At 36.3% G+C, this 10,865-nt stretch overlaps 1 protein-coding gene and 2 non-coding genes across 6 annotated transcripts; 1 reads left to right on the top strand and 2 right to left on the bottom strand.

Annotated features, from left to right (window-relative positions):
* LOC109798552 (uncharacterized) lies at positions 1 to 713 on the bottom strand. The gene is made up of 2 exons (XR_014428333.1): positions 574 to 713; positions 1 to 184 (listed from the first exon to the last, which is right to left on the bottom strand). It is a non-coding gene; the product is annotated as an uncharacterized LOC109798552 (transcript).
* A 627-nt stretch (positions 714 to 1,340) lies between these two features.
* Positions 1,341 to 3,532, top strand: LOC109798715 (uncharacterized). The gene is made up of 3 exons (XR_014428332.1): positions 1,341 to 2,991; positions 3,133 to 3,200; positions 3,296 to 3,532. It is a non-coding gene; the product is annotated as an uncharacterized LOC109798715 (transcript).
* A 2-nt stretch (positions 3,533 to 3,534) lies between these two features.
* ALB3 (63 kDa inner membrane family protein) lies at positions 3,535 to 10,584 on the bottom strand. 4 transcript variants are annotated; one of them, XR_014428330.1, is made up of 12 exons: positions 10,145 to 10,583; positions 9,350 to 9,460; positions 9,030 to 9,104; positions 8,847 to 8,907; positions 8,420 to 8,493; positions 8,204 to 8,308; positions 6,963 to 7,070; positions 6,766 to 6,866; positions 6,151 to 6,300; positions 5,962 to 6,082; positions 3,990 to 4,184; positions 3,535 to 3,901 (listed from the first exon to the last, which is right to left on the bottom strand). XR_014428330.1 is itself a non-coding variant. In XM_083061272.1 (12 exons), the coding sequence occupies exons 1-11, from the start codon at positions 10,469 to 10,471 to the stop codon at positions 4,077 to 4,079; spliced, it is 1,341 nt and encodes a 446-aa protein (XP_082917398.1). In that variant the 5' UTR covers positions 10,472 to 10,584; the 3' UTR covers positions 3,535 to 3,901; positions 4,047 to 4,076. The 4 variants fall into 4 exon arrangements, 2 of the variants coding, with proteins under 2 accessions (XP_082917398.1, XP_082917397.1); XR_014428331.1 differs by having other exon boundaries at positions 3,535 to 3,879; XM_083061272.1 differs by having other exon boundaries at positions 4,047 to 4,184; positions 10,145 to 10,584.
* Between the last annotated feature and the right edge of the window lie 281 nt (positions 10,585 to 10,865).

The following is a 10,865-nucleotide window of genomic DNA, read 5'->3' as shown; positions in this document are numbered from 1 at the left end:
TTTTGCATGTAAATCCTTTTTTCCATATTCAAAAGAGTATAACAAAAAGTCATTGGATTGGCAGAGTACATGAAGTAGTAGACATCTGGACAAAGACAGCTAGGAGAAGATTGAAGTAATGAAATTACTCATGTACCCCTGTGTAGGTACATTTGCCATTTTTGTTTCCTTTAGTCTTTGTAACCTATTATTATAGAGATTAAAATATAAAGTCAATAAAACTATACAAATTAAAAGAAAATAAAATGACAAATATAAAGATGAAAATGAAATATTTTTATTTATTAAAACTAAAATAAATTTTATAAAATTATAGAAATAACAAAAATAATCAAACCCACAGTAAAATATTTCATTAGGAATCAACATAAATTATCAAATATCTATAATAATAATTAAAAAAAGTTGACTATGTACAGAGTCCACAAAAATCTCCAATTCCCTCACGCAATAAACGGATGGCAGATGATAAACACATCTCCACTCTCATATAAACACACCCCCTTTTAAAAAAAAATATATAAAATATCTAAATTACCCTTAAAAAAAATAAAAATTCCTAAATTTACATACCTTCCCCACCTCCTTCCCGCACCCCACACCCCCCGTTCTCCCGCACCCCAGGCCACCGTAGAGAAACTGGAGCATGAGGAGGAAGACCTCGGAGCCGACGGAGTTGACGGGTATGACTCCGGAGCGCGAGTTGATCCTTGGGCCGGTGGGGTCCAGGCCAGAGGGTGGGTCCGACCCACAGAAGAATTTCCTGAAGAAGAGGCTCCGCGCGGCCAGTATGCAGCGGTGCGCGTGAACCAGACGTCCCTCCACGCTGAAAGTGACGTCGCTGAAGGCCTGGCCGTTGATGAGGAGGTTCAGGTAATCCAGCGGCAGAGATCTTAGCGACTCTTCAAGGGGCATGGTGATGCTACTGCTACTGCTATGCTTCTACTGTTACTGTTTCTTACCTGTTCCTGATAAATTTACTGTGCTGTCGTCTCAACGCTCTAGGGTTCTATCTTCTAACTTATTGCTTGGGGGTGTTTAAGGGAAAAGTGAGAGAGATGGAATAGTGAGAAGAACAAGAACAAGAACACCAAGGAAGAGGTTGGTTCATGTTCATCCCTTTATTGATGATGATGCTACTGTGCTTGTTTTTATGGGATTCGCTCGCTCGCTCGATGCTCTATGGTTTGGGATTGCAAATGTATTTTTCATAGATATTTTTGGTGTGAGAGATAGAGAGAGAGGCCTGGGAAGAGAGAGAAACAAAGATTGCAATTTGGGTGGCTATTCTGGGCGGCTCGGGCTGTGGGGGTGCGGGGAAGGGGGTGTGGGGTGTGGGGTGTGGGGTGCGGGAACGGAGCGGGGAGGAGGTGTAAATTTAAGAATTTTATTTTTTTTAAGGGTAATTTAGACATTTTATATATATTTAAAAAAAAAAGGGTGTGTTTATACGAGGGTGGAGGTGTGTTTATCATCTGCCTAAACGGATCAGTACAGCATGACACATGGAGTCCAAAATAAAATTTATAAAAAATTACTTTGGGCCTTAAGCAAGACAGAGTTAGTTAGAGCCTAGGTTATTTGGGCTTCTCATGGGCCGTTTAATTATGCGGACCAAGTAATTAATTATTATTTTTGTTTATGAACTGGTCATTGACTCTGATGATTCATTGTAGCTGAAGAACCAAAGGAAAGAGAATAATACCAACCTCCCTAGTCCCTCCTCACCGTTTCAGCGTTACCATTACCCAATCACTGTGCTTTGTCACACCAAATCATAATTATTAATCAGTCCCCACCTTTGTCTAAAGTCACAAGCAGGTTTATGCATAACAACACTATGATAAGGAAAATTCTTACAAAAATTTGTTGCACTCAAGTAAAATGTATTGGGTAATAAATTATTGAGACATCAGACATCGTTGATTTTTTGGTAATTGATTATTCATCATATTCTATTGGTATAATAGACTAACCTAAGTCCATTAAGTTCGTGCAAATATTTCTATTTTCAAGTGAACAAATCAGATCATTATATCTGAAAAACCAGACCAGTGGGTTAGTTTAACTTAAGCAGATTATCGTCCTAATTTTACGGGCCACATATTTGTTCATTTAGGTCGCTGCCACAAAACATTTTGGCACATTTGTTTTGGTAGCATTAGCGTGGTTCGGTGATTGATTTGGTTCAACTCTAATTGAAGCAATCATGACAACATTTGACTTTTTAACTAAAGATTTTCATCATGTCTCACATAAGTCAGGCTGTCTAACACGCTAGCTATAGCACCTAGTCAACTTCTTTAAACAAACCTACAAAATGGAATATGAAAGCAGTGTATCATCAAAAGTCAATATAATTTAGGCCAAGTTCAGTAAACAAGGAGGGTATATTTGCAAACCCAATACACATACATGTAGAAAAAATAATCCAACCATCAAGCATTTGTACATTACACAATAAGACGTCCAACTCAAATTCTATCGAAACGGGTTTCGAAGCTTATAAATTATAGATTCATAGGCTATAATATGGCTCAATTTTTAATTAACTAATACATTAGAAAGGATGCCGACATAACGGCGAAGCACTCGAGAGAAAAATAACAGCAAGTACTTGTAAAATTATCATGGAAGCAATGATAACAAAGAAATGATAACGGATAAGAAGTCAATCCACAATGAGGATAAAAACAGATTCTCGATCTTTTATAGTCAGGGTGTAATGGCATAGGATTCCCGGGCATATTTTTACAAACATTCTCACATAAAATTTCAAGTTTCGTCATGATTATATAATACCAAAAAATATAGCATATAAAAGTTGCTAAGTGCTCGTGTCATACTGCATTAAGAGTGCAACACACCTATTCACTAGAAGTATGCCACAGATGAGAAGACAAATTTTCGTCCATCTTCTCTTTGCATGGCTTCTGCTTGCAGCTTCTGCACTCAATCATGTCACTACCAGTGTTCAGCATATGCAGTCAGGTATTTCACATTCTCCTGCAAATACCTCTGGAACTATTTTCTTCTGTCTGCCTAATTTGTTAAGCACAAACGGATGACTCCGCAATGGTCATTGCGACCAATTGTAATTTGTATCTCACGTCACTAAATTTCTACATTCAGTTCATTTCAAGCTCAGAACCCTACAGGCTAGCCCAAAGCCGCAAACTGAACATGGCATGTTTCCATGGGTTAGTAAATACATCAATCGTGTTTCTATTTATATTTTCAATCATTTTACTTAATTTGTATTACAAAATTCTGATTTGAACAGCAAAAATCACAGGTTAAAGAAGAGAAGAAACGTAAAAGCCCATCAGCGCCAAACCCAATAGGGAATCAACGCCCACCATCTAAACCTTAGTGATGGAAACAGTCGTTCGGCATCAGCATTCTGTAGACATCAATAGCTAGCCGTTTGGGATCAATGGATGTAGACTCGCAATTCTGCTTTTAGGAGCATTGTGTTTGTACAAAATGGTACTTAATGGAATATTCGTACTTTACAAAATTATTTCATTGACGTTTCTAAGAGGCAAGCAATTCTCGATTTATTAACTAACCAACTAGTTAAATTTGTTGAACACTGTCTACAATACACATGATGAAAAACAGGCAGTATAATTAACATTGAACACCTTTAAGCTAAAATATCTTCCTTAATTTTAGGCCTCAACTCTGATTTTGGAGCACTCTTTCATTTTATAACAATGAATGAGTGAAACATCATCATCCCTCGACTAGATTTTAACATTAAGGACAACTATTAGCAGATTCCGTTCAACAATATCATTTCCATAGGCTGATATGCAGGACTACTGTGCTGTAAGCAGCCTTCCCGTCTCTATGTAATGCAACTTTTTGCGCTCCCTAGTTTCCGGGGGAAAAAATACTGAATGAAATTAAACACAGATCACAAGACAAATCGCTTTAGCTAACATAAACGAAACAAATATATTTTGCTGGATTAAATTACATACATTTAATTAATTGCCAACCCAAAAATGGTATAATCTCTTGAGATTATACAAACTCACTATAAGCTACCAACAACCGTATGTGGTCCTTTATACAGCACGCTTCCGCTTGGAACGCTTGCTTCTTCTTTCCCTAGAATAATTTTGAACCTCTTCGCCAACTTTGGAAGCATATGCTTCTTCTTCAACTTCCTGTCCCTGTAACAAGGTAAATTAACATTGGGAATTTATGTAAAATAATGAGAATCCCATATTGCCCTTATTCTCACAGTAATTTTCTTTATAAAATACCCCAAAAATAAGGACAGCTGTATAACCTCTTGCCCACTTGACAATATGGGGCGGGGGCGGAAATCGGGAAGGGGAGAAATTAAGAGAAGCCAGCTAAAGAAAGAATTAGTAAAGTGAGTTTGGAAAGGATGGGACAGAACTAGGCACGTAAAATTCCTCGGATATTTTTATTTTCTTGTTCAGAAATAATACATACCAATTTCCGCACACATTTTACCTCCGCTAGTGATATACTCGTAGTTAGCATCTTTACAGTAAATTAATACACAGAGCTTCAGAATCTTTCAGGTCTAGTTTCCTACCCCTTTGTTAGCAGTAAAATAAGACAAGACACCTACTTTCTTTCTGTAAGCTATAGGAAATATATTTCAAAGTTCGAGCTTCTGTTTAGAAAGCACCATTTATACAGAGTGACGGATTCAAAAATTTTAAATTTTGGAGATAATATTTATATATAAATTTGTGGGACAATAAAATTCTCATTATATATCGACTTTTTTTTATTGCAGTTCAAATTATGGAGGCAATTTGTAATAATACATTATATCATATTAACCTCACCTAGTGGGATAAAATTTTGTTGTTATCGTATATTATATTATGAAAATTTTAAAATTTTGCGGGCCTCCCAAGTTAGATCCGCCATAATATCCACGTTATTGGTTTCATCAGTTAAAATATTTGGTTTAATTTCATTTGTGATTTAATCTCCCCAGTAACATTGTGTCATGTCATGGTGGTGAGACTTTAAATATGGAGCAAAGAATGTGTGCTGGGTAGTGTAGGGAGCTTAAAAGTTACAACCCTGGGAAGATCTTAAAGCAGTGGGCTAAGTAATAACCATATAAGCGGACTAAACACTGTGTTCAACCCAAAAGTTTAAGGCGTTAAATATATGTCTTTGACACTTATATGTTGGTTTACTTCTAGTCTCATTCAATGTAGGATTTCTTCCTTACATTTAAGACTCCCAACAATACGTAGAGCAAAATTGAAGTTGTTGGCTGATAGTGATAGAAGTTGGACTTTATATAAAAAAATATAGAGACCGGCTCCTACAGCGGAGGAAAATCCTCTAATAACAGAATTACAGCCAGAAAGGTAAAATTAGAAAATCCTATAAATGATTACCACTGATGGCTCAGAGGACTGTGATAACAGACCCTAGACCTACTCTCAACCTTTCTACCAATTACTTAAATCCTTCTCCCCCCTTTTATTCTTAACCTTTTCTCCGGTCTCCCCTCTCTCTCCCCCCTTTCTCTCCTCCAACTGCGTCTCCATTTGACCCTTGCCTATTTAAAAAAATTACCCTTTAAGGTCATTGGTTGTCATATTATATATACATTCCCAAGAATCAGTAAGTGCAATGACCGTTTGCAACACTAAATTGAAATAGGGAAAGAAAATTTCGAAATTTCAATCTATGGCTGGACACAATTATTTTTCTGTACATACAGACAAATTAACTAGATGTTTCATCTTATAAGTGATGGGAAATTAAGGGTAGTCAGACATTGTTCTTTGTATAATAACATTAAATTTATAAAGAAGTTTTCTATGCAATATCAAATCCTCTTAATGCAGAGATATTTCTTTTTCCTTTAATTCTTCTTTTCTCTCAAAAAGACAGCTCTATCACAAAAATTTCGTAACCAAGAGAATCCAGAAGTTGAATACATACCTTGTCGTCACTTTCTACATCCGAGCCATCATCAGAAGCAGAAGCCAGTGGCTGAACTTCTTCCACTGGTAGTGCCTTGCTTAACTTTTTCTTCTTTTCCTCTTCCTTTAACTGCTTAAACCTGTAGATCACCAATTTGTTATCCAAGAGGAGTTGAAACTCTGCATCATCGAACCAGAAAACACTTACCTTTCACCACCTCTTGCTGGCTCCGACCCTGTTCTTTTAGCACGCCCTGCAGTAATAATTCCACCAGCATTTTGATCCACAACAGGCTTTGCACCTCCATATTTGCGCAACCATACTTGTTGAGCTGTACTAAGGACATTGTTTGTAAACCTAGAAAAAGAAATAGAAAATCAAGCAGCAATGAAATTGTTTCTTTTATATCCCCTTGGCACGCAGTCAATGTTGTCAAAACAATCCCTCAAATCTAAAATTCTAATCATGCGAAAGTATCCACTTGATGAACACAATATTATTTCCATCAGAAAGAATAATTTTAGCTCTCGTGCATTTGATTTCTGCATGTTTGTGTTGCACGCATTAGGCAGGCATATCAAGGAAATGGTTTCCGAAATAAAGAAGAGTTGTATAAATCCAATTACTTGAGTTTTCTGATCAAATTGCGCTTGCCTAGATATAGAGCAAGATAAAAACATGTGCAACCCATAATATAGCAAAGAATGTTATATGTTACAACAAAATAAAACAAAATAAATAATATATATATATATATATATATATATATGTTGACTAAAAAGGATAGTATTAAACTATTAATATAATCTACGAAAAGCTTACCAGTAAATTGTTAGTCCTGAAGGAACAGATAGTGAGAAGTAGCCAATCATGAGTGGGAGAAACTTTAAAACAAGAAGTGAATTCTTTTGAGAAGGATCTGTCTGTCAAAAGAAGACATATAGGCCAGCCTTGTAAACACAAAAATTAAATAAAAAATTAAATAAAAAAAAACAACAGAAGAGAACTGATGTGTTTACCTGAGGTGGTTTCATTATTTCCATTGAAACGTATTGAGAAACAATAAGAAGAATAGGTAAAACAAGATATGCTACAGTTTCTTGCCAACCCAAAGGTGGATGCCCATCCTGCATAACAGACGCTTGTTATGATACTGTATCATGATTCATGACAACAAAAAAAGTACAAAATCCATTTACAAATTTTGCCATTTATTTTCTCTTGATACATTTCTGCAACAAGTAAACACTCCATCTAAAAACTTCACCATTAACCAATTAATGTGCATCTTCTTTCAGGTTATCATGATTCATGGATAATTGAGCATTAAACTCTGATTTGTCAATAACATATGATATTATCCTAACAAATAAAAACAAGTGACATGATTAGGGGCAATTTAATGTATGACTCTTTTTTCTCCTCTTTCAAGCAATCTGCAAATTTAGTTCAAATCTTTACAAATCTCAACAGGTTTTACAACTGACGAGAAAGGAAACATAGGAAAGGAAGGGAGAAGGTAGTGAAATCTACTCTCCCTCCCCCTTCCCAACCACCACCACAAGAAAAGCAACGATTTTTTTTTCTTTCTAATAAAATAAAAGAAAGAAAAGGAGTCGATAAAAGAGAAGAAATACCAAAGTCTAAAAGACTATAATGTTATCTTCCAAGGTTGTCAAACATTTACCAAACCACTCAATCTATCACAGCTAACAAATGCTAATCTCCACAAAAATTCATAAAGCAACTGATCGATGTAGTAATAAGCATTCCAACAAGAACAATGATTCACTAAATCCATATTGTTTCTAGTCTGGGATAAACGAGACCAAAGAACAATAAAACTCAATAATTTCGGCCCAGATGAAAACCCCCAGAGAAAACCACTATATTTGATCCTAACTTGAATCAATACTAAATAGAACATATCTCATATTCACTGAAATATAAGAAAAGTGGCTGCTATAACAGATCATATAGGTAAATTGGAAAAGGAACCTGGCAAATCTTGTGAACAGTCAACAACCACCGCCCTAAACTATGGACTACAATATTTTTTATCATATGTACTGTATGCCATACACGATTTCATGTTATATGGTCTCAACGACATGAACCACAACTAGAAATGAATTCCGAAATAAATAGCTGTGAATAGTATATACTCTGTTGTCTAATGATCGACTCACATGGAAGTAGGGGAAAAAAGACCAACTACAACTTATTATTCCACATATGAAACAAAAACTATATTTCTTACCACAAATGGAAAAAGCCAAGAAATGCCACTTCCACTTTGTCTAGCAGCAATGGTAGTAGGACCACCCAAAGATGGTATCCAAAAGAAACCTTCTGTTAACAGTCCCTTCAAATCAAAGGTTTTTCATAATTAGCAAAAATCATTTTTTTGTGTGTAACTTGTCCATTGAAATGTCTGCTAAAATAATAAAAGTTTATAGCATTAATTAGTAATTACCTCATTTGCCACATTTGATAAAGCTTGGTAGAGACCAATCCAGACTGGAATGGTAGCCAACGTTGGAAAACAACCTATACAAGTTGATGACATTGCAGTAGGAGTTGAGCCTACAAGTTAGTAGCTGAATGTACAATATCCAAAGTAACATAATATTGCTAATAATTAAAAGAAAGTTCAGGGAGCAATATGGATGAACAAAATAAAATGAAATAAAATAACTACCGTTGCAGTAAGAACCACTAATTGAAAGCCATATTTTTTTGGTCATCATACACAATCACAATCGAGTTATTATTATTATACTAGTTCTATTAGCTTCACAATTATTAAACAAGACCGGTGTTTATTAGCTTCATGCTTCAATATATTGTTATACAGAACCGGTGTTGAAGAAGAATACCAGCAAAATTAAGGCAAAAAGTACCTGCCAATGGGTTAACCCCAGCCTGCCGATATAGCCTGGACGTCTCAAGTTGTATTCTTTCCTTGAAAAGGGGCCAACAAAACGAATAGTTTAGAAAGAGCAATACTAGTTTTTTAAGATAAAACAAGATCAATATTTACTCGAGATCAAACTGGATGCTTAATAACCAAAAACATCCCTCACCTGATTGCCAGCATATCTATCTTGAATGGCCTTAATTTTTGGTTGAAGGTTTTGCATAGCCAGTGTTGATTCAACCTGTATACATTTAATTAAAATCAGCACTTCATGTAGTGGAGTGGAATTAGTATGTGAGTTTGTTCAAAATGTTTTGGTGGAGTATGTCATGCTTTGAAGAACAAAATGTTCCAATTACCTCAATTTGTAGGGAAAAAAAACTGATTCAAACAAGTGAGTTACATAAATACACAATTTAAAGGTTTCAGTAAATTAGCAAATTTGTTATAACCTTATTTGGCCTAGAAATTGCTATATGCACTAACCTGCTGCTTTGTCAAGGGAAGCGTTGCTGCCTTAACTATAACAGTGAGCAATATGATAGCAAATCCATATGAATAAGGCACATGCACGGCAGAAAGTGTATCCTTCAAAACCTGAAAACAAAACAATAACCGTAACTTAATATAAAAAACACAAGTACCTGAATAACAACAAGCAAACATTTCGTATTAAACAGTATGTTAAATCCTCCAAAATTAGTATAAAAAAATGACTAAGTGTGCTTCCTATTAGTTAGGTTGTTTGTATTCTTCTTTTTTTATTATATATAAATATATAAATTGCATATTAACTGTAAAACAAATGGACAGGCCTAACATTGTATAATTCGTGAACTATTTCGTAGAAATTAGAAAACCATTGTAAACAAATGGCACTTCTGTTTTCCGATTCCAAATGTAGCTTTCCATATAACAAAACATAGATAACAGCAGGAAACCTTTTATTAATCGAATTAAAAGCTGAAAAGTAAACACTGAACACCTCCCCCGCAAAATATCATATCAGGAACAAAAGTTGCCAAGAATTCAACAATACTAGCATAGTATCATTCGATAGTAAACTTCGTTCAAAATCAACGATTCTCTATTCTGAGCAAGAACTCGACGACGAAGAGTATCTTAAGAACATCTAAGCAAGCTAAACGATCTCGAGAAAACAAGCTCGATGAAATTCGAAGCTCGTGCTCCGCACGTGACGCATCGCACACACAACTAGCTCACACTTACAAAGGAAGTTATTAACAACAAACAAGTAACAAGCACGAGCACGAAGTTTACCTTGAGAACGAACTCCATGCCTTCGGAGATGAAGCCGAACCAGCCTCCGTTCTTCTGCACGGCAGCATCGGTGGTGGCAGTGGTGGTGGAAGCCGCGGGGTCCGCGGCAACAGCGGCGTCGGCGAGCGTGTAAAGAAGGCCTTCGGCTCTGGTGACGATTCCGGCGAAGTCAATGGAGTGGCTTATGGATTGAATCGGGGGAAATTGGTGGAGGCTGACGTGGACTTTTGTAGCGACTAGCCTTGTGCGGTGGGGGAAGCGGTGGCGAGGGAGCGAGGGAAGCGGCGTGCCGATGAACGATGGAGACGAAATCAGTGTCTTGGCCATTGATGAGAAGCTTTCGAAGGAGATTGTGCAGGGAATGGTTCAGCTTCTCATAACGTATTAGAGATTAGGGAATATTTTACGAATTATCCCCATTTTTGCGAGGCAGGGACAAGGCGCACGATGGCTAGAGCCAGATTTTTCTCTCGGTTTTCAGCCAGCCACCGAGTGACACGTCATAAGATTAGGGGTGCATGGGTCATTGCAGATTTTTTTTTTTCTTTTTTCAGCAAATGGGAAATGGCAACTTTTCTCCAATGTAACACAGCATGAATGCTATACCCATATTAAAAAGTGCACCACTACCACTCTCTTACAGTTACAGTTACAGAGTGTTGTATGCATGAACAAAATTGGATTAATTATGATTTTTGCGAATTTTTCACCTAATTTTTGT

Source organism: Cajanus cajan, chromosome 8 (genome assembly GCF_000230855.2).
Source record: "Cajanus cajan strain Asha chromosome 8, NIPB_CcT2T_4, whole genome shotgun sequence".
In the NCBI taxonomy this organism is placed as follows: domain Eukaryota; kingdom Viridiplantae; phylum Streptophyta; class Magnoliopsida; order Fabales; family Fabaceae; genus Cajanus; species Cajanus cajan.
This window is presented reverse-complemented; position numbering and strand designations above follow the sequence as displayed.